The sequence below is a fragment of the Pseudophryne corroboree genome, chromosome 2, assembly GCF_028390025.1.
Source record: "Pseudophryne corroboree isolate aPseCor3 chromosome 2, aPseCor3.hap2, whole genome shotgun sequence".
Classification (NCBI taxonomy): domain Eukaryota; kingdom Metazoa; phylum Chordata; class Amphibia; order Anura; family Myobatrachidae; genus Pseudophryne; species Pseudophryne corroboree.
In genome coordinates this window covers 493,622,605-493,649,323 of record NC_086445.1, presented here as the reverse complement: position 1 = coordinate 493,649,323, position 26,719 = coordinate 493,622,605, and the positions used below count along the sequence as shown (strand labels likewise).

The window sequence follows — 26,719 nt, the reverse complement described above, 5'->3', positions numbered from 1 at the left end:
GCAACATCTGCTACCTGATAAAGGAATCAGGAGTGCACTGCATGAAACTATCCAGCGAAATGCGCATTTTTAACCCGCAAGCAGGACCTTGCAGCTAATCAAATTGGCCCAACAATTTCACAGGTAACATTTGATGTAAACAACATTTTCAGGGAACTGCACATGTGCTACTTAGGACTCCTTGTGCGAAGTGGGCTGGTATGCGGGTCAGAGGGGAGTGCACATGTGGCCAAAGTACAGTGAGGGCCTATATGCATTTGGAAGCGGATCACTTGAGTGCTCCACCCCTGGTGCAAAGAACAGCTGCATCTGAATGGCTGAATGTTTCTTAATGCCTCACAATTATGCTAATATTCTAATAATATTACTGCTGTGATCTATTGCTGCTATGTTAATGCCCAATTTAGCAAAAGACACTACCATGACACTTACACACATTCAAAACCACAAATTGTGGTGTTTGTGATGCATGTATTTTTTTTTAATGAAAAACAAGTATTTCTAAAATGTCTTGGGCCTAATTTCCCTGATTGTCAGGTCATGTTTAAGTAAGAAAAACTTTCAAGCTAGTCTAGATGTTGGTGGCCATCTCTTAAACAAGATGTAAAAAAAAATTTGGCGTGATGTAATGGAGTCTGAGATCGCTGGAGGTGCGGGATGCCGGCCGATCTCTGCCTTTTTTTGTAAATTACTTACAACAAGGCATGGTTTTTCCTTGTGTTTGCCCCTTTAAGAAAAAGTCCCAGCCTATACTGTAAGCCATATGGTCTACTTCTGCCTCTTCCAGTACCAGACAAACCTGTGAACTCATCTCTAAATGGATTTCATCTGTGAATTACTACTTTCGGAAGGAAGCAGCATTTTTGGGTGATTGTGGGCTGCTTCTTAAAAAAAGGTACACTTTATTACTTTAAAGGGTCTACCCTCTTCCCCTAAACTGGCTTAACTTTTCATTTAGCAAATTTTCATTCTGCTACCTCAGAAATCCAATCCAGTTAGAAATGCAGGGCCATAACTGGGTGTGCGAAGGGGGCACCGCACATAGCGTTGCAGGGTAAAAAGGATCTGGAAAAATGTTTTCGGCCTCAGGTTTTGTGTTGTGTGACTACCAACCTGGTGAGGGATGCGGTTAATATCCCGGCTGCCAAAATACCGCCGAGGGAATCCTGACACTGAAAATCCCGGCACCGAAATTCCAACGGGGTCAAAATATCAACGCCAAAACTCTGACAGCTAGGATCCCGACCTGCCGGAGCTCTCATTAGTCCGGGTTTGGCACCACCAGGGGGGAGGTTAGGTTTAGGCACTAAGGGGATATCCAATTAGCCCCGGTAATTTACCGGGGCTAATTGTCCCACTGGGGCCTATCCTATTTAAGCCAGAACGAGCTGTGGCTTATAGCGGGTCACGGCGCTGCCCCGGCTGTCCCGCCGGGAGTCACCGCTCTGAGTGCAACTTCTGGGCCGCGGCGCCATGCCTGCAGTCTCAGCCTGCTGCTGCTGCAGCGGGCATGGGACACTGCAGGTTGTCCATGATCATCTGAGATTTTGTTTCCCCTGCCTCAGACAGGTGAAACCAAATCCCCGGAAACAGCCCCATTTTCAAGCGAAAACGGGGCCGTTTCTCACGAAAACACACAGGTTTCACTGAACCTGTGTGTTTTCGGGAGAAAGGACATTTTTTTTACAGGCTATCTAATAGGATAACATGTAAAAAAAAAATCAGTAAAACATCAGGAAAAATCACTAAAAATTTTAGTTTTTCACGCCTGTTTTTTTACTGTGGGTAATAGGATACCCCCCTTAGGGGAGGAGGGTTAGGTTTAGGCTGCAGGACATGGGGGTTGGGTTTAGGTACCACCGGGGGGAGGTTAGACAATTAGGCAAACAGAAATCTGCTGGTTCCTCAAGCTTATGGTTACATTGTTTTAAGGATATCATAATAGCTGTGTAATAATCTTTACCGTCCGGTGTGTATATACTGTGATTTATTGTTTCGGTAAAATCCATATTCTTTACTGCTTCTGTTTTTCTTTCTTCCAATAAAGCACTATAGGGATCAGCTCAATCAATTTATTGGATCACCACATGTAAGGGAGGGATAAATTTAGACTAGAAAAACATTCCCCCAGCACTGCAATGTGCCAGTAAAAGAAACGTATTATTATGATAAGCCACCATTCTTAATATAAATCTAAACTATAGTACAGAAGACCTGGGGCTACTGGATACTGGTGAGCACATGGGCCCTCATTCCGAGTTGTTCGCTCGCTAGCTGCTTTAAGCAGCAATGCAAACGCTAGGCCGCCGCACTCTGGGAGTGTATCTTAGCTTAGCAGAAGTGCGACCGAAAGGTTAGCAGTTCTGCTACTTAAAAATTTCATGCAGTTTCAGAGTGGCTCAAGACTTACTCCTAGCTTGCGATGACTGCAGTCTGTTTAGTTCCTGGTTTTACGTCATAAACACGCCCTGCGTTCGGCCAGCCACTCCCCCGTTTCTTCAGCCACTCCTGCGTTTTTACCTGGCACGCCTGCGTTTTTTAGCACACTCCCTGAAAACGCAGAGTTGCCGCCCAGAAACGCCCACTTCCTGTCAATCAAACAACGAACACTCGAGCGACTGAAAAGCGTCGCTCGAGCTTGTGTAAAACTACAAAGTTTTGTGTGAAAGTACTTAGCACATGCGCACTGCGTACCATGCGTAGAATTGCCATTTTTCCACCTGATCGCTGCACTGCGAAAATCGTCAGCGAGCGATCAACTCGGAATGAGGGCCATAGTCATATATGGGAAAATTGGGCAGCTTTAAGTGAATACCAGATGTTGTTCTAAAGGATTTAATTAAGTGCAAGAGGGTCAAATTGCCATTGCGTGGAAATGATAGCAACAGCAATTGATCTTATCACACCTGGACTTGTGACTTGTAGTATGAGGCGATATAGTGCTGCGGACAAAGATCTGTGAGTTTGGAGCTACCATAAATACAGAATATGACTGCACTTACTCACGGGACAAGCAGCCTTGCAACTAATTGAATAGACCCCAATATGTTTATATTAGGAAGTTTGTGGCATTATTACTCTTGATACCTGCCCAGCCGGGGTACCTGGAAGGACCATGTGCTGCTTAGCATGGACTGGGACTCTCTATGTGCAAGACAGTGACGTACGGTCAGGTCAATGACTGGTGAGACACTGGCTAGTACCAGAGCCAGATTTACACACATGTATGATTTGGTGGTGAGTTTTGACTATAAAAATTATTAGAATAACACAAAGATGATATGAATAATAAAAAGATGATATTTGTAAGTTATAGATATATTTTTTGTATTATTCTAATCGTTTTTATTCTGAAAACTCTGGATGGGATCCGGTCAGGATCCCGGTAGTCGGGATCTCAGCAGTCAGAATAACGACACCGGAATCCCAACACTATTCGGAATGCTGACACCGACATCCCAGTCTCCATCCCAGCGCCGGAGTGCCGGCAGCTGGGATTACGAACATCCACACACCGCTGCGCTGGAGAGGTAAGCTGCGGGGGGGAGATCTGGTATACTTACCTTCCCCTGTTGGGATTCTGAACAACGGGATGCCGCGATCGATATTCTGACCACCAGCATCCCAACCACCGGCAATTCATACCCAACCCCTCTGGATTGTACAGTAGTATGGCAGGTGAGGCTCTGCTTCCCCTGCCTGCAGGTCACTGGTGCAAGGAGTCAATATTCTCCTTCTGATCAATCATAAGCTAAATAGAAACATAGATTGAATATTATCATATTTTTCTATGCCCTCAGAAACCTGATTCATAATTTGGATCCTAATTTATGTTGTCTTCTCAAGTATAATTGCATAATAGCAAATGTTTAGCCATGTATACTAAACTAATTAGTATTACTACATTTCTAAATATAGACTATTAACAAGATAACATTAATATTGTCACCAAAGGTTACAACCAATTCCTTTACCCCACTTCTGTAAGGTGAGCAGTGTTTTTACTGAGAAAGGTATGAAGGTATTGCAGTTGAATGGACTGGTTTTGTCACATTTCAGTGGCAGCCATGGGAATGTGTAGTAGGTGACCCTTTACTAACAGCACTCCAGTACAATGATATATGTATTGGAAAACAAGTAAAACATGTTTGTTATCAGAATGAACGCTAAGAATGCAGTTATTCAAAGCATCTCCTTAGCTATGCTGGGTTCTTTAGGGGGAAGGCACTTTCCTAAATTGTTTTGCAGTTATTCTGGTGTATCTGTTCCTCAGCACAAGTACTGGAGAAAGGGTCGCTTCTTCAAGAATGGCTTTTTACACTCAACTGTGCTTGCTTGTTACATTATCTGCCGTCACTGCAGGTAAGTTCATTTTTAATGTACTGTAACATATTCAGGGCAGAAATGGATTTCCTTCATAGTGTGCCAAAGTTGCACTGCAGATGGGGCAGATGTAACGTGCAGAGAGATTTAGATTTGGGTGGGTTATATTTTTTTTCAGTGCAGGGTAAATACTGGCTGCTTTTGTATGTAGTCCACAAATATCAGACAGCTTTATTTTTATATTGCAATTTACATTTCAGTTTGAACACACCCCACCCAAATCTAACACTCTCTGCATGTTGCATCTAGCCCATCTGCAGTTCAACATGGTTTTGCCCAGTTGCATATTTTTTTGCTTTACTTACAAATATGAATCAGGCCCTGCACATCAGCCCCTGGAGATGCATATACTGTATGTTATTCATATATTATTTATAATGCTGTTATGTGTTTACCATTGTGCTTAAACCTATATATCTAAAATGACATGTCCAGCATTCACGCAGCATATTGGTAGTCTGTTAACGATAAATTTGCAACATCAAGGACTAAGGAATATATTTATTACACAATGATAATTCAAAAATGGCTATCTCTGCATTCTGGGAAATGTATGAAAGGGTTAATGGGGCCCACACACCGCAAAAGTATAGATTTCTCTGTCCTAACTAACCTCATTTCCAGAGAAATCAGTCAATTTTGAAAACCTACTGCAATCAAAGTTTGGGAGTTGGGGAAATCCAATTGTTTGACTTATGCAAAACAAAAGGCATTGATGAACAATGGCTATTTCAGAGCAGGCTAACATTCTGCCCACTGTACTTTTTGTACAGGAATATGCAAAGTGCTAAATGTAAAATCTAAAAACACTCTGGTTAATTAGCTTCTGACCAAAATCAACCTGTGTGTTAAATGTTTTGTGAGTGTAGTTGGTAATTTAGACTGGAAACTCCAATGGTGCAGGGACTGATGTGAATGATTCCTTATAATAACTGATCACACCCTAGAAGGCTGCCTCACCCTCTGGAAATATGTACAGTGCTTTGAGTGCCATTGGGGGAAAAGTGCTATATAAATTATTATTACTATACTGCATCCAGAATTTGGTGTTGATAAGTTGTATATTAATTGCATCCCTTTCGATAAACTTCTTTTATATTTAAAGACATTGGGCATTTATCCGATAAGTAATGGATGTTATACTTTATGTTAAGCAGGGGGTATGGTGGGTATATAAATGCCAAAGCCCTCACTCACTCACTGATGTGAATGATAATGCCCAAACGGACAATCGGATCAAAATTTGGATTGCACCTCCAGTGTGTGTAGAAATTAATTAACTGCAAAAATGCCAAAGTTCTCACTCACTCACTCACTCATCACTAATTCTCTTACTTCCCGATATGTTAGGAAGCTGAAATTTAACATAGGTATTCTGCAGGTGGGAAATGGGAAAACTACGTAATTAGAATTTTAATAAACCTCCCTTAAGGGGATGAAAATGGGGTTGACATAATGATGTCATTACCGATGCGTGGCTTGCGTTGCGTGAACGATAACGCCCAAATGGACAATCGGATCAAAATTTGGAATACAGTGTGTAGAATTTAATAAACTACAAAAATGCTACTGTTACTTTTTACCTTATCTGCTACAGGTGCTCCTCGGGTAACACCAAGAACCATGGATTAATATTTACTTACATTAAGACGTCTCAAATTTACAGCTCTATAGATTTATCAAATTTTTAACTCATTTATATTTACAACCGTGAAAATCAGAAACGTCTGTGCGAAGAACGGGAAGAACAGCTAATAAATTATACAAGTCATAGTGACGCCTACCCATGGTAAAGAGTAGAGGAGAAGGGGCAAAGGACTAAAGGAGAGGCATCTCATTTAGAAGTGGAAACAGGATATTTGTCTTGCTTGGCCTCTTTTAGCTACATAAAGTGATTACCATCTACAATCTATGCTTTCATTCCACAATTTGAGATTATGGGGGACATTTACTAAGCAGTGATAAGAGCGGAGAAGTGAGCCAGTGGAGAAGTTGCCCCATCAACCAATCAGCAGCTCTGTATAATTCTACAGTATGTAAATGATAGACGTTACTTCAGTGTTGATTGGTTGCCATGGGCAACTACTCCACTGGCTCACGTCTCTGCTCTTATCACTGCTTAGTATATGTCCCCCTAAGGCTCTTGGCAACATTATGCAATCACCTTCATTTCAGGTTGTGTATTCTTACAATGGAAAGAACTGTGAGAATAAGGCTCTGGCTTATTATCATCTGCCATATCATTGACCTAGCACAGCAATTTTAAACAGGTATAGATAAAAAATATTTGCATTTTGATATTTATGCTTCTTTTGCAGATTTGAGCTCTTATATTCCACAACTAACTAACAGTCCTATCCCAGGAAGAGTGACGGCTACGACTCTAGCTTTGGATACACCACAGTGCCTCTTTAACCAGAGTTCAACTAATACTGTTTGGTTAATTGTAGCTAACAGTACAGGTAAAGACTGTGGTGACAGCACGTCTCTATTCATGACTACTATAGAGAGCCTTAATAAGAAATCAAAATTCAGTTACTAAGAAAAAGTCCTGAAAATGTGATTGTTTTTTCATGTTTTTTTTATTTTTTTTAGTTGCAGCGCAATTGAATAACACCTCATTGGCAATCCCAGTCCCTTATTCACCTTTAATATCTCAGGGATACTATCGCACCTTGGGCAAAGCGGAGAACACTTTCCCCTGTCTTAATTCAGCTCAATATATTCGAGTTGGTGATGACACTGCCTGCTCTGACCCTAGCAACTGCAATGGACCTTTGCCTTCTCCTGGGTCATACCAGTAAGTACAGATTTATTGATGAAAAGCTGTGACGTGTGAGCTGACTTTGCCCTGTAAATCATAGGTTTTCACTACCGAGATAATTATAAAAGTACATACCGTACTTTGTTTCTGTTCTGTTACGTCCAAACAAATTGGTTATAGTGATGCCTAATATAAACCTTATACACTGCTTGTTAGGGACATCTTATGTTATAAATGATGAGGCTCACTAAATGCATTATTGTAATAAACACACTGTTATTTTCATCTGGCGGAGCAGAAAGACACTGGGAGGATCCAATGAGCCGCTGTTAATTACCTTGGCTAATTGTCCCACCGGAGCTATCCTATTAACCACGATAATCTGCGGCTCACACTGATTTATCTGGGATTTTGTTTTACCTGCCTCAGGCAGGCAAAACCAAATCCTCAGAAATAGTCCCGCTTTCATCCGAAAACGAGGCTGTCTACAGAAAACATGGAGGTTTCACTGAACCTGTGTGTTTTCGGGAAAGAATGTATTTTTTTTTTACAGACGACCAAATTGGATAGCCTGGAGAAATCGTGAAAAATTTCTGTTTTTCACACCTGATGTTTCTTCACCTCTAATTGGATAACCCCTATTTGGTAACAATCGTTACTTACAAGTACATAGCTTCTCTTTTATTGTATATCTCTACTACACCAGCAGTTCCCAATCTTCAGAAACAGCTACTGTTGTCATTCTTAATACTGACCCTCCAAATAGGATCTCCCATTCTTACCTCAATTCAAAACTAGGATCTCTGTGAGGGCATTGCAAGGGCCTGAATCTGATTTAGGAATAAAGTAAGAAAGACCAAGTAACTCTACACCTTGGTAAAACCATGCAAAACACATCTTTGTCAGGCACAGACATTTTGGGGGTCATTCCGAGTTGTTCGCTAGCTGCTTTCGTTCGCAGCGCAGCGATCAGGCAAAAAAATCGGCACTTCTGCGCATTCGTATGATGCGCAGTGCGCATGCGCGACGTACTTTCACAAAAGCCGATGCAGTTTTACACAAGGTCTAGCGACGCTTTTCAGTCGCACTGCTGATCGTTGAGTGATTGACAGGAAGTGGGTGTTTCTGGGTGGTAACTGGCCGTTTTCAGGGAGTGTATGAAAAAACGCAGGCTTGCCAGATAAAAACGTAGGAGTGGCTAGAGAAACGGGGGAGTGGCTGGCCGAACGCAGGGCGTGTTTGTGACGTCAAAACAGGAACTAAATAGTCTGAAGTGATCGCAAGGTAGGAGTAAGTCTCGAGCTACTCTGAAACTGCACAATTTTTTTTTGTAGCAGCGCTGCGATCCTTTCATTCGCACTTCTGATACACTCCCAGAGGGTGGCGGCTTAGCGTTTGCACTGCTGCTAAAAGCAGCTAGAGAGCGAACAACTCGGAATGAGGGCCCTTGTCTTTATTGTTTTTTTTTTCTATTACTCCTTGCAGCCCTCTTCTGTTCATTTTTCTCATTGCAGTCTTGCCTCATGTCAACCTCTCCAAGCCTTACAGTGCTGTAATTTGCCTCCACTGTTTAAAAGCCCTTCCATACTGCAACCTAGAGATGAGCTGTGTTCTGCCAGAATTTGTATACATGTTGCAGCTTTGCTTTCATTTTATAGTTAATTTTCACTCCATTTGTTTCTCTTTGTGTTATAGTCACTTTTGTTGTGAATTTAGTTATATCCTTGCCTGGTTTTATAGCGCATTTAACTTTTCATTATGAATCTGTTCCTAAAGCTCTACCCTGAACCTGTAAATTGTCACCTTCACTTCACTATCATACTGCAATCTGTGATGCTCAATTGTTTGCTTTAGCGTGTTTTATGTCATTAATGTTTCACCTCACATACTTCTTTCCATAGTCCTTATTACATACTAGCTGAATACCCATGCTTCACTACGGGATGAGGATGGTAAATAAGAATTATAGTTGTTCGTTAATTTACGTTGGTTGGAGATCTAGTATATAGGCATATCTTGCTTCCCTGACCCACTTTGTGTATTGGCCTGACCCCTTTTTGGTCGCCCAAGGGACCCTGCTCTTCCCACTATACAACTCTCACTCTGTGGCTTCTTGCTGCCTCCATTCCCCTCCTCCCATCATGTCAGTGCCCCTGTGAAATGATCGATTTATTTACAGTTTCTTATATAGTGCAGCACATTATGCATCTCCTAATATACTCTGTGCTGCTGGGGGACCCTGCTACTTCCACTATATAACTCTCAGTGTGGTGTGGGTTCGTGCTACCTCCATTCTCATCCTGACATCATGTCACTACCCTTGTTACATGCAGCCCTGTCCTGCCTGACATATCATGCATCTCCTGATATACTCTGTGCTGCTGGGGACCCTGCTCTTCCCACTATATAATGCTCAGCGTGTGGCTTCCTGCTACCTCCATTCCCTTCCTCACATCATGTCACTGCCACTGTCACATGAAGGCCTGTCATCACTGACATATCATGCATATCCTGATATAGTCTGTGCTGCTGGCCCACCCCTAGGGGTGCTATGGGCATGTTACCCGCACAGTGTTTGTTCCCAGATTGTAAGTCATATGTGTACCAAGTTTGGTGTAAATTGCACCAGGCATTCCAGAGTTATGCTGTCTGCTGAAATACTCTGTGCTGCCTCACCCCTAGGGGTGCTAGTGGTGTGTTACCCCCACAGTGTTTGTTCCCAGATTGTAAGTCACATGTGCACCAAGTTTGGTGTAAATTGCTGCAGGCATTCCGGAGTTATGCTGGAACATACATATATACATACATACATACTGTACGTACGTACGTACGTACGTACGTACGTACGTACATACATATATACACACATCCATTTTTGGCTATTTCCGTGGATGGACAGTGACATTGGTAAAACCGGTTCTTAGCAAGCACCTGGGACCTAAGGAGAAGCTACCTGCCAAGTTTCAAGATTGTAGGCCTTGTGGTTTAAGAAATTTGGTGATGAGTCAATCAGTGAGTCACTCTCCTTTTTTGCCTTTTATATATATATATAGATATATACCCATTCATCCAGTCTTTCATTTTATTCATGATTTATGTTTTTATTTATAACATTTCTCAAGCATTCATTTAGTTTGTACATTCATGTTTTTAGTTCATTATTTCATTTGTACACCCATTTCCCAAGCTTTCGATTCAATCTCTATTCCTGTTTTCCTAGTCCTTTGTCTCATTCAATCAGTTCATGTAGTCATGGTCCCAGACTTTAATCTGATTAATTTGCTAGTTTCCAGAGTTTGTGTTTCTGTATATGTACCTACTGTATTTTGCCAATATTTGTTTAATATTTGTGTCCTATATTCAATTTATATGCCAATATATACAGTTCTTTATTCAGTCCATATGCCTTATTTTTAAGTAATGTATTCCATTATATGCACAATCTCAAGACTTCAAGAAATATGTTCTCCAGTCATGGCGTGATTTGCATTTTATTCAATTCACCTATTTTTCAATGATATTCACATTCTCTTTTACTTGATTTACAGTGCATTCACAGCGCTTCACTTTTTCCACATTTTGCTATGTTACAGCCTTATTCCAAAATGGATTAAATTAATTTTTCTCTCAAAATTCTACACACAATACCCCATAATGACAACGTGAAAAAAGTGTTTGTTTTTGAGATTTTTTAAATTTTATTAAAATTAAGAAAGGAAGAAATCAGATGTACATCGGTATTCATAGCCTTTGCCATGAAGCTCAAAATTGAGCTCAGGTGCACCCTGTTTCCACTGATCACTGGAAAATTCAGTTGATTGGACAGGATTTGGAAAGGCAAATACCTGTCTATATAAGGTCCCACACTTGACAGTGCATGTCTGAGAACAAACCAAGCATGAAGTCAAAGGAATTGTCTGTAGACCTCCGAGAAAGGATTGTCTCGAGGCACAAATCTGGGGAAAGGTACAGAAAAAATCTGCTGCTTTGAAGGTCCCAATGAGCACAGTGGCCTCCATCATCCGTAATTGGAAGAGGTTCAGAACCACCAGGACTCTTCCTAGAGCTGGCAGGCCGGCTAAACTGAGCGATCGGGGGAGAAGGGCCCTGGTCAGGGCAGTGCAGTGAGAAGATATAACATGTGCAGGGAGAGTTAGATTATGGTGGGGTGTGTTAAAACTGAAATCTAAATTGCAGTGTAAAAATAAAGCAGCCAGTATTTACCCTGCACAGAAACAAAATAACCCACCCAAATCTAACTCTCACTGCACATGTTATATCTGCCCCCACCCCTCCCCTGCAGTCCACATGGGGGGTCATTCCAAGTTGATCGCACGCTAGCTACTTTTTGCAGCGCTGCGATCAGGTCAAAACTCTGTAAAACTGCTCATGCGTATGCACCGCAATGTGCAGGCGCGTCATACGGGTACAAAGCGGATCGATGCTGCCCGATGGATTTAACAAAGAATCCATTTGCACAGCCGATCGCACGGAGATTGACAGGAAGAAGGCGTTTATGGGTGTCAACTGACCGTTTTCAGGGAGTGTTTGGAAAAAAGCAGGCGTGTCCAAGCATTTGCAGGCCGGGTGTCTGACGTCAATTCCGGCTTCAAAAAGACTGAAGTGATCGCAAGGGCTGAGTAAGTCCAGAAAAACTTTTTTGTCCCGCTCGGCTGCACAAGCGTTCGCACACTTGCAAAGCCCTATAGGCGACGACTATCTGATCGCTGCTCTCCAAAAAATATCTAGCGAGCGATCAACTCGGAATGAGGGCCATGGTTTTGCCCATCTGCTAACAAATTTGCTGCTATGATCAGGTCTGAATTAGGCCCATAGTGCATGCTTTTGTGGAAGTACAAGTGCCATCATGCACTGCTGCAGCCATACAATGAATAATGAATATTGCCCTCAGTCCAAAGTAAAATAATGTCGTCGTCGCCCCCCCAAAAGTGAAAAAATAAATATTAGTGTCCCAATGCACCACAAAAGAATAAATAATATTGATGTCATAATTATTCTAATATTAATGATCCCATAAGATGTGTAACACATCTTTTTCTATTATTCCCTTTTCTTTGTCCTGTAATTTATCTGTGCATTGCACACTAATTTACATTGTTATCATTACGGCAGTATAATATGCTGATGGGTGTTACTAGTGATGGAGAGGGTTTGTAGGTGAAGCTTTGTGTGAGAACCATGTTAGGGGCAGTTAAGCTCAGGGCCCAGGGAACTTTTGCTACCTCAGTGGGCAGTGGATAGTCATTTACTTTGGGCCGGATGTAGTGCGGTGCGAGTTTTAAATCAAATTTATACTCATTCCTTCTAGTGGAGCCCAGTGCTGGTTTCAAAAATAACTCCGTCTTTTCCCCTCGTATTTTTGGAACCAGGATTGGTCAATGAACCCGGTGCTGTTGGTTGTTAAAATACAGGGGACCCCTATTCAATTTTTTCCCTGTATTTTAGCAACGAGGACCAGCTCAAAGAGCCCTGGGCTGGTTATGTTTGGGGGAGACACGTCTTTTTTTAACTGTTTGAACACTGTTACAGACAGAAACATGCACAGATTTTACTGATCTGTGCATGCTTCTGTCAAATTAACTAGCCAGAAGCTGGTCTATTGTTTTGGCAAGTTCTGGTAATATTATAGGTATGAGTTGTAAACTCACACCCTATTACATTGCCCGTATTGTATGTTTGCAATGGCAAAACAGCTGGATGCAAGTTTTGCCATTGCAACTTTTGGGATTGCAGGAAACATGCAAGTTTGCATGTTCCCGCACCGCATTACATTTGCGAGATGTTCAAAATGTGCGAGTTTAGCGCTAAACTCAAATTTTTGACCAATTTGCATCCCATTGCATCCTGGCCTTTGTGCTTCTCACACATGGTACCAAGCAAATTAAAATGTTGAACAGGAAACAATTCCAAAAGGTATTGAATCAGCTTTTTAAATAATTACTGTACCTACATTACTAGCCCATGACACCTTATTACTATGTGTCAGTGTAGGCCAACTAAGTTGTTGTTTTAAATAACTTTATGTTATGAATGACATTATGTAAATTTTTAAACTTTTGCCATAGTCTGAAGTTTGAAAACTGCAAAATATTATTGTGTTATACTTTCAGAGTGAAATTTATTGTACTGAATTCTGCTGGTATGCTGAGTGACCAAACAAGTTGGTCCGGAGTAATCAGTCTTCATCAAGGTGATAATAATGTAAAATTACCTAATGTTCATATTCACATTTTGAGAATTACATTTTTTACTAAATAGGTGATTGTGATTTTCATCTACATCCATCTACATCTCATGTACACTTGTCAAACAGGCTTCCCAATGCAAACATTTTGAAACCCTCCTCCAGAATTCTTGTACTAGACCACAGGTTCTCAAACTCGGTCCTCAGGACCCCACACAGTGCATGTTTTGCAGGTCTCCTCACAGAATCACAAGTAACATAATTAGCTCCACCTGTGTACCTTTTAAAACGTGTCAGTGAGTAATTAATACATCTGTGCACTTACTGGGTTACCTGCAAAACATGCACTGTGTGGGGTCCTGAGGACCGAGTTTGAGAACCACTGTACTAGACCAAATAGACCAAGTGTGTCATGAACAGAGCTGTAACTAGACTTTTTGGTGTCCTGTCCCATAGAGAGAATTGGTGCACCTCCCCGTTTTTCCAAAAGAGACATAAGGCGCATGCCTTCTGGTGGAAGGGGCATGTCAACATTGATACCAGAGAAAGCCCACATTTTATATATATTATAATATAATATACTATTATTTATAGACCACTGCAAGAAAATGGATATGGACACAAATCCTCTTTATACCACATTCATGCACTTAACCTGAGAGCTCGTTGTTATTCAATTACAAATACCCTTTATTAAATAACACATTTCAATATACTGCCATACCCAGGATTCAAACCTATAACCTATTACATTCTAATCAAACACCCTACTCATTGAGCTATTTGATCCTGCATAAAAACTATGAACACTATATGAAGCTACTGGTATTGTGTAAAAAAATAATCAGCATTGCAATTGAGCAGATCTACATAGTGTGCAGCCACACATGCAATCTCTTGCTGCCACACACTACACAGATCTGCTCAGCCATAATGCTGATTATTTTTAAACAAAGTACAAGGTAAACTTCAAACTGTTAGAATTCTGTAGATTAGAATTATCTACCTTTCTATGCAAAGGCAGATTGCATAATAAATAGATTGTCTGACTACAATGCCACAGGGTTTGAATCTTGGGCATCTTAAAACGTAATAAAGGACAGTGTGACTGAATAACAAAGAAATCTCAAGTTGAGTTCATGAATGTTGTATACTGTAGGTATTAAGGGGGGTACTCACGGAGAGATCCATGCTTAAAATCTAAACAATCTGACTAGGTTGCTTAGATTTTAAGCACAGATCACTCGTGTGTACCCCCCACAGCGATAGCGCATCGCTATCGCCGGTGCTAAATTGAGCCGGCATGCAAGGCCAATCTAGCACGTCTCTCATTTCACCCGCTGGGTGAAGTGAGCAGCCCCCCGTCCTCCCCCGCACCGCTCAGCACACATCGCGCTATGCTGAGCGGCGGGAGAGATGTGTGCTGAGCGGTTCACTCAGCACACATCTCTCCCGTGTATACCAACCTTAAGTGACAGAAGGGGTCAGCGTAGGAGACAGGGGCGGGCAGGAGATTCTGGGCTTCAAAAACGGGGGAAGCTGCAAGTGAAAGTAATTAAAACAGATAATTGACAAGTGCCGCCAACAGCGCCCCCTACCCTGCAGCGCTATGTGCGGTGCCCCCTCCGCACACACCTAGTTACGGCACTGGTCATGAGGATCACATCACGAGCACTGGTGCCTTTTTCCTGGTGATTTCTGTAAGTGCATGAGCAAATCTCAAGGATAATGGAGCTGGTGCGCCTTTGGGGGGGCTTCTGGGGCACTTGGCAGAGAGTAAGATGCAATGTGTGCTGTGTGGACACTCCTGGACCCTGAGACCCGTGTGCACTGAAACCCTACACCTAATTTAAACATGCCCATGAGGGTGAGATCACTTTTGAAGTCTGCAGGTATCTCATGGATTGTAGAAGTTATGCTTTATGTTGAAGAAAAATCACAAATCGGTACAAGAAGTTACCAATTGTGATAAACCGGCGCTATAGTTCATATAATAGTTGTTAAAAAAGGAGATTGCTTCAGCAGCTGAGTAAAGACAACTTGCCAGGTTGCAACAATTGGAAACTATAGGAAAAAAGAAAAATACTCTGCGCTTGAAACAATGTATCTAAAAGGTATATGTGCAGTCCGACACAGGAGAAAGATTGACTCAGTGAGGCTTGGATATATTATAAAACAATTTATATAGTATCTCTTAAGAAAAACATTTATAACACACAATTCAACAGACAATTAATGACAATTAATACGTTCTCTCACACATACTGTAATGAATGAGAATTAAGATAGCATGCAACATGCAATAAAAAGAATTAATATAAACTCTTTCAAGTGGTGATGATAAAAGTCAGAACACTCTCTGCTACGCTCTCCATTTGGTGATACCCGCCGTACTGACTTTTATCATCACCACTTGAAAGAATTTATATTAATTCTTTTTATTGCATGTTGCATGCTATCTTAATTCTCATTCATTACAGTATGTGTGAGAGAACGTATTAATTGTCATTAATTGTCTGTTGAATTGTGTGTTATAAATGTTTTTCTTAAGAGATACTATATAAATTGTTTTATAATATATCCAAGCCTCACTGAGTCAATCTTTCTCCTGTGTCGGACTGCACATATACCTTTTAGATACATTGTTTCAAGCGCAGAGTATTTTTCTTTTTTCCTATGCTTTATGTTGAAACTCAAAAGGAGAGACATCACTGCCTCATCAGAAAGACTGGGCCATATGCAACACACCAAAAAATGGGCTTGCTTGATTTATGGTATAATATAACAAAGCTTGTATTGCATGGGTAAATCTTTTCTTGCAATGTTAAATTTGAAAATGCATAGCGTTAGGTATTTTCATTATGAAAGGGGGCATGGATGGAGATCCAGTCAGGATCCTGGCAGTCGGGAACTCAGCAGTGGAAATACCGACACCCAAATACCAGCACTACTCGAAATGTTGACACCGGCATTCCGACTAGGGTCACAACCCTAGTGCTGGAATGCCGACCGCCAGAATCCCGAACAAGCTTGTGCCGGACCATCTGACTGGTAAGCCTCGGGGGAAGGGGGGAGGGACGTTAGGATTAGGCTGCAGAGGAAGGGTCAGGTACCCCCCGGGGAAGATTAGGGTTAAACTGCGGGGGTAGGGTTAGGTTTAGGCTGCAAGTGGGGGGTTAGGTTTAGGCACCACCGGGAAGGGTTAGGGTTAGGCTGTGTGAGGGGGATTAGGTTTAGGCTGCTGCAAGGGAGGGTTAGGTGGCCATTGGGGGAAGGTAAGTATACCTATCTTCCCCCTGTCGGGATTCTCAACATCGAGATGCCGCAGTCGGTATTTTGACAGCCGGCATTCCGACTGCCGGCATATCAATCCCAACTTTATGTGTGTGCCATTGCTGCGATACAGTGCATGCTGCTTTTCTAGTCTACTCTTCATAAAATAATCAAACTAAAATCACTTTGCCATGTATTGTACAGGAGTATCTGACATTGAGACTGCTAAAGTAGATGAAACTGGGTGAGGCTTATTGAGGATAGTGTGATCGATGTGATGTCTATGGGGGTCATTCCGAGTTGATCACTTGCTGCCGTTTTTAGCAGAATTGCGATCAGGCTAAAAACCGGCAGTTCTGCGTATGCGTATGGGCCGCAGGGCGCACGCGCTAAGTACTTTCACACAAAACTAGGCAATTTTACACAGGGCCGAGCGACGCTTTTCAGTCGCTCTGCTGATCGGTGAGTGATTGACAGGAAGTGGGTGTTTCTGGGTGGCAACTCTGCGTTTTCCGGGAGTGTGCTAAAAAACGCAGGCGTGACAGCCAAAAACGCAAGAGTGGCTGGCCGAACGCAGGGGGTTTGTGACGTCAAACCAGGAACCAAACAGTCTGCAGTGATCACAATCTAGGAGTAGGTCTGAAGCTACTCAGAAACTGCAGGGAAATATTTAATAGCAGAACTGCTAACCTTTCGATAGCAATTCTGCTAAGCTAAGATACACTCCCAGAGGGCGGCGGCCTAGCGTTTGCAATGCTGCTAAAAGCAGCTAGCGAGCAAACAACTCGGAATGAGGGCATATGTGTTTCCTTAAGCTGGGTACACACTGGCCGATATATCGGACATTCTATTGAACAACCGATATATCGATGGCCCATCGGCTAGTGTGTACCAGACATATCGTGTCGGCCCTGCTGCACACACGATGACCAATATATCTACAGATATATTGGTGCATTGTTGTGTGTGTACAGTCGGTCAGCCAACTGTCTGTACACTTCCTGCAGTAGCCGGCGGTGATTGACGGCTGAACTGGGCAGGTGCATGTACATGCCCACCCAGTTTGTGACGTCAGTCACGACAGATCTGGCAGTGTGTATGCACAACGTAATGCCCGATCCGCCTATAGATATATCTGCAGATTCTTTGATCTGCAGATATATCTATTAGTGTGTCCCCAGCATTTGTTTACTTTTATATGAGACTTTTCATATTAAGGAAATAAAATACAATTGATCAAATTACACATACTGATTCTGCTATTGCTATTTGTTAACTCACCTTGTGTTCTTCCCTCATCTGAACAGGTAAAAGCTCATCAATAATAGACACTTGGCCCGGGGGACGTAGTGGGGCCATGATTGTCATCACCTCCATTCTCTCAATCCTCCTGGCAGCTTTCCTGGCTTGTCTCATTGGTGTTTTCATTGTAGGAAGGTAAAAGATCGGCACTAAGTGATTGATTGATTGATTGATTGATTGATTGATTGAGTTAGCTATATATATATATATATATATATATATATATATATATATATAAAACTACATTGAATGATTACAAATTCTCTGTTTAATGATGTGTTATATGTTGGAAACGGGTTCAGCATGATTTACCGACGGACACAATACCGACAGTCATAATCCCGACAGCCATTGACCTACAGTCAAAATACTGACACGGTTAAAATATGCGTCCCCTCACATGGCGAGCGTCGGGCACGGTGCCTCGCTGTGCTTGGGGGGTATTCAGTATGCCGGCTGTTGGGATCCCGGCGCTCAGTATACCGGTGCCGGGATCCCGACACCGGGCATACCGACAACTATTCTCCCTCTTGGGGATCCACGACCCACCTGGAGGGAGTATAAATAACATGCCCGCAGCGTGGCGAGCGCAGCGAGCCCGCAAGGGGCTCATTTGTGCTCGCCCAGCTGCCGGCATGCCAGCCGTCGAAATCCTGGCGCCGATATGCTGGGCGCCGGGATCCCGGCATAACATACTACACCCCTGTGCTTGGCACACTATTATATTCCCACTCCAGATCCACTGGGATGGTAAAGTATGAACAAGTCTGTTTTTGAGCAAAAATTCCTTACAAATGCATGTCGGCATTTTGACACGTCAGCATTTCAGATGTCTGTATTCTGACTATGTCGGCATTTTGAACTTGTTGGCAATGGCATAGTGAATGTCGGTATTTTAACTGCGTTTGTATTTTGACTGTAGGTCAATGGCTGTAGGGATTATGACCGTCAATATTGTGTCCGTCGGGAAATCAACTGCTACCCGTTGGAAACATGTAAATAAAGGTTAAGAATAATAATTTACGGTACACAGTATTAAGATTCTTTACAAAGTAAACATCAATAGCAAGTACATCAGCTTACTAAGGAGAAAAGATCATTTGTGTGACAGTGGTGACATCAGTGTGTTGTTTTAAACAGTAAAGGGGGTACACACGTAACGATGTGTGCTTAAATTCTAAGCAATCTGACTAGATCATCGCTCCGTGTGTATGCTCCATAGCGATAGCGATGTGCGGCCCCCTCGCGTCGCTATCGCCGGTATGACAATGGCCTGCATGCAGGCACAATCTAGTCAGATCACTCACTTCACCGCTGGGTGAAGCGAGCATTAGCCCTAGCCGGGGTCCATAGAAGCCATGGTTTTGCGCATGTACCTGTCCTGACGCATGCAAGATCCATTGCGCAGGTGCCAAGATCCGGCTGTCTTCTTGCTTCCTCCTCCTCTCCGGGCATGGGTAGCAGCAGCCTCCCTACAGGTAGGATCCGCCGCAAATAGCAATATATGTCTCTGATCCACACTGCTATATACCTTCCCACCCTGAATGAGGGTGGTCTGTCCAATTATGATGAAACTGTCCTGTCGTCCCTGTATCCGGCAGGTTTGTCCTGAGAAGTTGGTGGTTGGGTGCGGTACACATCTGATATTCAGCTATTCGAAGCTTTGGGAGTGGAGGCCAGGATTGCAAGAGATTTGGTTAAATAGTGAATTAAGTGTGAATTTACTAAGCCTTGGAGAGAGATAAAGTGGACGGTGATAAAGTACTAGTCAGTCAGATCCTAACTGAATGTTACGGGCTGTGTTTGTAAAAAGACAAATAGGAGCTGGTTGGTTTGTACTTTGGGGCATATGTACTAAGCCTTGGAGAGAGATAAAGTGGAGAGAGATAAACGACCAACCAATCAGATTTTCATTGTCAATCTTCAAACGCAGCCTGTAACATGGCAGCTAGGAGCTGATTGAATGGTGCTTTACCTGTCTCCCCTGTATCACGCTCCAAGGTTTAGTATATACTGTATGCCCCTTTATCTCCACTTTATCTCTATTCAAGGCTTACTAAATAGACCCCTAAGTTTCTTTGTATAGGAAACGCTTTACAGTAGTGAAATTATTTAAATATAATACAAAGAACAGCGTACATAAACACTGACATAAAACAGTTCATAGCTTAAAATCGTTTTCTTTCTCTCTCTTTTTTTTTTTTTTTTAGAAAAGGCACAGGCAAACCAATTTCAAAGACGGTTGAAACTACAGAAAAGCCTGTGAAGACCCAAGAAATCGATTTGAAGGATTATAGGATGCATCATGCACAACCAGAAAGCACTATTTATGATCAGCCTATAGCATAATCTAAAGTAAACCATCATAACAGTCCCTAAGAGCCTTTTATTTGAAAATGTACCTGTCTTGTAATTGTTATCATTTGTATACGACTACTTCTGTGTATCTACTGTGCTGAGTGCTATATACAGTTAAAACGTATTAAATATTGCCTGACTTTTTGCCTGCATAACTGAGTTTTCCCCTACTCAGTCAGTGAATACTGTACGTATGATCTTGATGTTCTTTTTTATAAAACAACCTCTATGACAGAATGGGTACAGTTCTTTTTCTAATTTTGGAGAAACCAGCTTTCCTCTGTACTGCACGTGTATTTAAACTATTTTCTGCTAGCTGTTTTCTGGGTTATTATATTATTAAACAGTATATCATACCTATCAGTCACACAGATCACCCCAATCAAGAAACAATGTAATAATGCATGCAATAAAATGATTTTAATGACTATTTGACCTTCATAATGCTTTAAAAATCTACTTCTAAGCTTGAATACCGGGTAAATGCAACCATTGAAACATCAATACCTTCTTGAGTAATTTTAATGAGGTTGTGCAACTTGACAAAACTATTACCCTTTATGTAAAAATATAAAACATTCATAAATTTTGACAATATTATCACTTTAATATTAAAACAACTTAAACAACACAATGTGTTATAATTAATTTTAGAGACTGTGGTATAGGGTTACCACCCGTCCGGGATTCCTTCGGATAGTCCGAGAATGGAAACATCTGTCCAGAGTCCTACTAATCCCGAATGGGTAGTATGCGAATTTCGTGGGCTTCCATGCGGCTCCTCACCCCTTCATCATGCCTCCCAGCCCACTCCCATCCATCAATGGCCCTCCTCTGCCCACTGTTGTCATACTGGAGACTAGAGAGGTTGTGCCATTCTGCCACTTCCAGGGGCAGATTTAGGGGTCAGGCCACCCGAGGCACATTATTGGGTGCCCCCCTTTCCCAATCACGTCATTGCCCCCTTCATTTCGTGCGCCAGTCCGGATGCTTCGAGATCACCAAAGCAGTCCCTGCCTCACACTACTACCAACTCCTGGTCCTGGACCACAATTTGCAGCCCATTGTCCCACCACCATCATTTGCTAAATATAAAGTAGTTATGACGGAAAAAAAGACTTACCTGGCCATTATCAGCCTGGAGTGCCACCCCCCAGCATGTACCGCCCCTAAGCTCTTTTCTCACGTGCCTAGTGGGAAATCCGCCGCTGGCCACTTCCCAAATGGTAGTGCGTGGATTCCCTTCGCCAAAAGGACCTTTCCCATCAGGCACTAAGTTAATGTCATTTTCTAATGAGAATAGCAACTTGTGGGAAGCGAAGTGCTCTACCAAGCTCGAAGTGTGGTGAGCGAAGTAAGCCCGTGAGGGTCCAGTGGAGGCCAAATAACACAAACTATCCTACAAAAAGCCTAGATATCAGGAAAAAATAAAAACGTTGTAATTCATAAAAAACTTCCGCCCTCGCCTGACGTCACATCAGGGTCCTGTCTGACTTCCCAAATGGTTAAATCTACATGCCCTTTGCTGAAAGGACCCTAATGTGACATCAGGTGAGGGCGGAAGTTCTTTTATTTTTTCTGAAATCTTGGTTTGTTGCAGGTTATTTTCATTTATTTAGTCTCTCTATTACCAATAGTTACTATTCCCAATAGAAAGTGACATTACTATTCCTAATAGAAGATGACGTTGACCAAGTGCATGATGGTAAAGGTCCTTTCGGATAAAGAGATCTAAGCGCTACCCATCACAAACAGGCAGTCTGTGGACCCCTCCTCCATCGACTTCCAGATGCTTCAGGTAACCCATCCATGTATCACTCCACATCACTTCTTCCAGGGCAGCTGTCTGCAGCAGCAGAAATCTAACTGCAAAGATCACAGCGCTTATGCTGAGGCTGTGCAGAATCCCGCAATATAGCACGCACCTTGCCGGGCTGCCCGACATGACTGCAGGAGACTAATTTAACGTGCATGGTATTGACGCTCCACCACATTGAGATTAGCAGCAGCACATTCTCTTGCTAATCCTGTAGCATCGCAATATTAGGTTTCATGTCTTTCTTTATCATCCACTAGGGGTCACTGGAGTACTCTTGGGATATGGACGGGCTTCCGTAGGAACAGCACTGAATATTTAAATTTAGAACACTCCACCCCTCCATATCCCCGAGTACCTCAGTGTTTTTTCTGTGCTCGAAGTAGTTACAGCTCTGTGGCTGAGTCACAATTACTTTGAATTTTTATTTTTATTTTTTATATTTTTCTATTCTATACATCCCTTTTCCCCTTCCAAAAGGCAGGGTCAGGGATAGTGCAGCTGCTGATAGCAGCAGGGGCGTGTCGGGCCTCTCTGAAAGAGCTCCCTCACAGCCACACACACACATCCTGCAGGCTGGCCGGCGCTTACTGAGAAGCCCCGTCGGAGCCTCATCACAGAACAGCAAAGTGCAGGTATGTGAGGGGAGAACGGGCCGGTCAGCTTCCGCTGCCGCCCGAGGTGTGGGGAAAGCGCTGGGTTCTTTCGGCTGACTGACGCCGCCGCAGCTGCTCCGGCCGCCGGGTATCATAGCCGCCCGCTGATCCGGCCGCCGGGTCTCATAACGCGCTGCTCCGGCCGCCGCTTCTTACAGCCCCAACTGCTCCGGCCCCGCGTCTCAGATCGCCGCTGGTCCGCCCGCCGCTTCTCCCGCTGTTCCGGCCGCCGCTTGTACAAACTCCGCTGCTGCCGGTAATCATAGCGCTAACACGCGCTCCCAGTCTTCCAGGTCCCGGCGCAGGGGTGCCCGCTGCCCGGCCCGCAATGGAGCAGATGCGAGGGGGGGGGGGGGGGAAGGGACAGCAGCAACATCAGGCTGTTGATAGTATGGCACACATTTTATATAGATATATAATGATGTTTATACTGGCAGGGAGGCTGTTTATAAGATCAGTATGAAACTTCACTGTGATTATATGTATAAGCATGGCAGCCATTTTAACATGCTTCCTGTGTCTTCCTGCTGTGATTCCAGAACGTTCCAGTACTACATCTCTACTCCACCGGAGGCGCAGGGGTGTTAGTGGGAATTTGGGATCACATTTCATAGTACTGGCCACGTGTACTGCACTTGGCCAGATATATATACAGAGACACCTTACTACTATTTTACCGAGTCGTGCAAGTGTCTGTTTTTTGTGTATTGTATTGTCTGTCGCCATAATGAGTAAGGCACCAGCAAAAACTAAAAAGCATAATTGCAAAGTCTGTAGCAGTGTGTTACCGGATGGATCTACCACATGTACAGTATGTTTTGTGGATTCGGTTCAGAATACCATTTCTGCTCCAGTTTTACAACCAATGTCCTCACCGGACCCTTCGTGGGGTATGTTAGTAAATGTACTGGATAGGTTACAATCAGAATTGACCGCCGCTCGTCAGGAGCGGGAAACGGCAAGATCTGAGTCTAGGGTGAGACCGCCAGAACTACCGGAGGCATCTCAGCCTTGCGTAAGGTCCAAATCCATTTTGGGTAAACGGGATAAATTTCATATGTCTTATGATTTTCCAGTTTCTGCTATGTTGCATTCTGACGATTCCATGCCAGACCTCACGGAACAAGATGAGGGTGAGGAGGGCGAAGTGGAGTCAGATGGCGAGGATTTTAACAGTTCCGGCATTGATGATCTCATCAGAGCGGTACGTCAGTCTCTGAAGTTTACTGAAACTGAGGAGCCTCTCACAAATGATCAGGTCGTATTTACTAAACGACAAAAAACTCCAATAAGTTTTCCTGTGTCGGAATCTCTTAATCAGATGTTAGTAGAAACACGACAGAATCCAGATAAACGGTTTTCTATACCTCGCAGATTTAAGTCTAGTTACCCGTTTCCAGACTCGGTAACGTGTACATGGGAGAATCCACCAATAGTTGATTCTTCAGTGTCCAAGCTTACCAAGAAATTAACCATACCAGTGCCAGCAGCTACTACGCTTAAAGATCCTTCAGATTGCAAGATAGAAAATATGCTAAAATCCATGTATGTAGCAGCAGGTGTGATGCTGAGACCTGGATTGGTTGGCATTTGGGTCACTAAGGCGCTCATAATATGGCTTACAGAACTCAAATCTGCTTTACATGACGAAAACCTGATACTTCTTGTAAATCAAATGAGTGAAGCTGTAGAGTATCTCTGTACAGCGTCTACTGACGTCTGTCAGCTCACTTCTCGTATTTCATCGTCGCTAGTTACGGCACGAAGAGCACTCTGGCTGCGTGCTTATCATGCGGAGGCAGAGGTCAAACGAGGTATAGAGGCGTTGCCTTACGATGGCAAGAAGCTGTTTGGTCCTGAATTGGACGCATGGATTGCTGAGGCTACGGGAGGTAAGTCTGTTTTCTTACCATTGCCTCCACCGGTATCAAGAAGGAGGTACGCTGGACCTTCGTTCAAATCCTTTAGACCTCAGTCCTTTCGAGGACGTGGCAGAGGAACAGCCACGCCTGCTAGACGTGGTCGCGGACGTGGTTTCCAACAAACCAACACAACTCGCCTGGACGCTAAGGTTACCGACAAGCCAGTGGCATGACGGGCTACCAGCCCATCTCGGTTCTCCGCTTGTGGAAGCACGCCTTCAGACGTTCCATTTGGCGTGGTTCCACACATCCGCGGATGGGTAGATCCGCAATTTAGTGTTAAAAGTAGAGATGAGCGGATTCGGTTTTACTCGGTTTTACTCGGTTCTCAAAACCGAATCTTATTGGCTATCCAAAACACGTGACATCCGTGAGCCAATTAGATGCCGTTTTGAGAACCGAGTAAAACCGAGTAAAACCGAACCCGCTCATCTCTAGTTAAAAGTAGTGATGAGCACCGGAAATTTTTTGGGTTTTGGTTTTGGGTTCGGTTCCGCGGCCGTGTTTTGGGTTCGAACGCGTTTTGGCAAAACCTCAGCGAATTTTTTTTGTCGGATTCGGGTGTGTTTTGGATTCGGGTGTTTTTTTCAAAAAACCCTAAAAAACAGCTTAAATCATAGAATTTGGGGGTCATTTTGATCCCAAAGTATTATTAACCTCAATAACCATAATTTCCACTCATTTTCAGTCTATTCTGAACACCTCACACCTCACAATATTATTTTTAGTCCTAAAATTTGCACCGAGGTCGCTGGATGACTAAGCTCAGCGACCCAAGTGGCCGACACAAACACCTGGCCCATCTAGGAGTGGCACTGCAGTGTCACGCAGGATGGCCCTTCAAAAAACTACTCCCCAAACAGCACATGACGCAAAGAAGAAAAAAAAGAGGCGCAATGAGGTAGCTGTGTGACTAAGATAAGCGACCCTAGTGGCCGACACAAACACCTGGCCCATCTAGGAGTGGCACTGCAGTGTCACGCAGGATGGCCCTTCCAAAAAACACCCCCCAAACAGCACATGACGCAAAGAAAAAAAGAGGCGCAATGAGGTAGCTGTGTGACTAAGATAAGCGACCCAAGTGGCCGACACAAACACCTGGCCCATCTAGGAGTGGCACTGCAGTGTCACGCAGGATGGCCCTTCCAAAAAACACCCCCCAAACAGCACATGACGCAAAGAAAAAAAAAGAGGCGCAATGAGGTAGCTGTGTGACTAAGATAAGCGACCCAAGTGGCCGACACAAACACCTGGCCCATCTAGGAGTGGCACTGCAGTGTCACGCAGGATGGCCCTTCCAAAAACTACTCCCCAAACAGCACATGACGCAAAGAAAAATGAAAGAAAAAAGAGGTGCAAGATGGAATTGTCCTTGGGCCCTCCCACCCACCCTTATGTTGTATAAACAGGACATGCACACTTTAACCAACCCATCATTTCAGTGACAGGGTCTGCCACACGACTGTGACTGAAATGACGGGTTGGTTTGGGCCCCCACCAAAAAAGAAGCAATTAATCTCTCCTTGCACAAACTGGCTCTACAGAGGCAAGATGTCCACCTCATCATCATCCTCCGATATATCACCGTGTACATCCCCCTCCTCACAGATTATCAATTCGTCCCCACTGGAATCCACCATCTCAGCTCCCTGTGTACTTTGTGGAGGCAATTGCTGCTGGTCAATGTCTCCACGGAGGAATTGATTATAATTCATTTTAATGAACATCATCTTCTCCACATTTTCTGGATGTAACCTCGTACGCCGATTGCTGACAAGGTGAGCGGCGGCACTAAACACTCTTTCGGAGTACACACTTGTGGGAGGGCAACTTAGGTAGAATAAAGCCAGTTTGTGCAAGGGCCTCCAAATTGCCTCTTTTTCCTGCCAGTATAAGTACGGACTGTCTGACGTGCCTACTTGGATGCGGTCACTCATATAATCCTCCACCATTCTTTCAATGGGGAGAGAATCATATGCAGTGACAGTAGACGACATGTCCGTAATCGTTGTCAGGTCCTTCAGTCCGGACCAGATGTCA

At 43.4% G+C, this 26,719-nt stretch overlaps 1 protein-coding gene across 1 annotated transcript; it reads left to right on the top strand.

Annotated features, from left to right (window-relative positions):
- Nucleotides 1-4,267: 4,267 nt before the first annotated feature.
- UPK3B (uroplakin 3B) lies at nucleotides 4,268-20,834 on the top strand. The gene is made up of 6 exons (XM_063957166.1): nucleotides 4,268-4,362; nucleotides 6,702-6,845; nucleotides 6,979-7,183; nucleotides 13,279-13,358; nucleotides 17,933-18,062; nucleotides 20,138-20,834. The coding sequence occupies exons 1-6, from the start codon at nucleotides 4,308-4,310 to the stop codon at nucleotides 20,274-20,276; spliced, it is 753 nt and encodes a 250-aa protein (XP_063813236.1). The 5' UTR covers nucleotides 4,268-4,307; the 3' UTR covers nucleotides 20,277-20,834.
- Nucleotides 20,835-26,719: the final 5,885 nt, after the last annotated feature.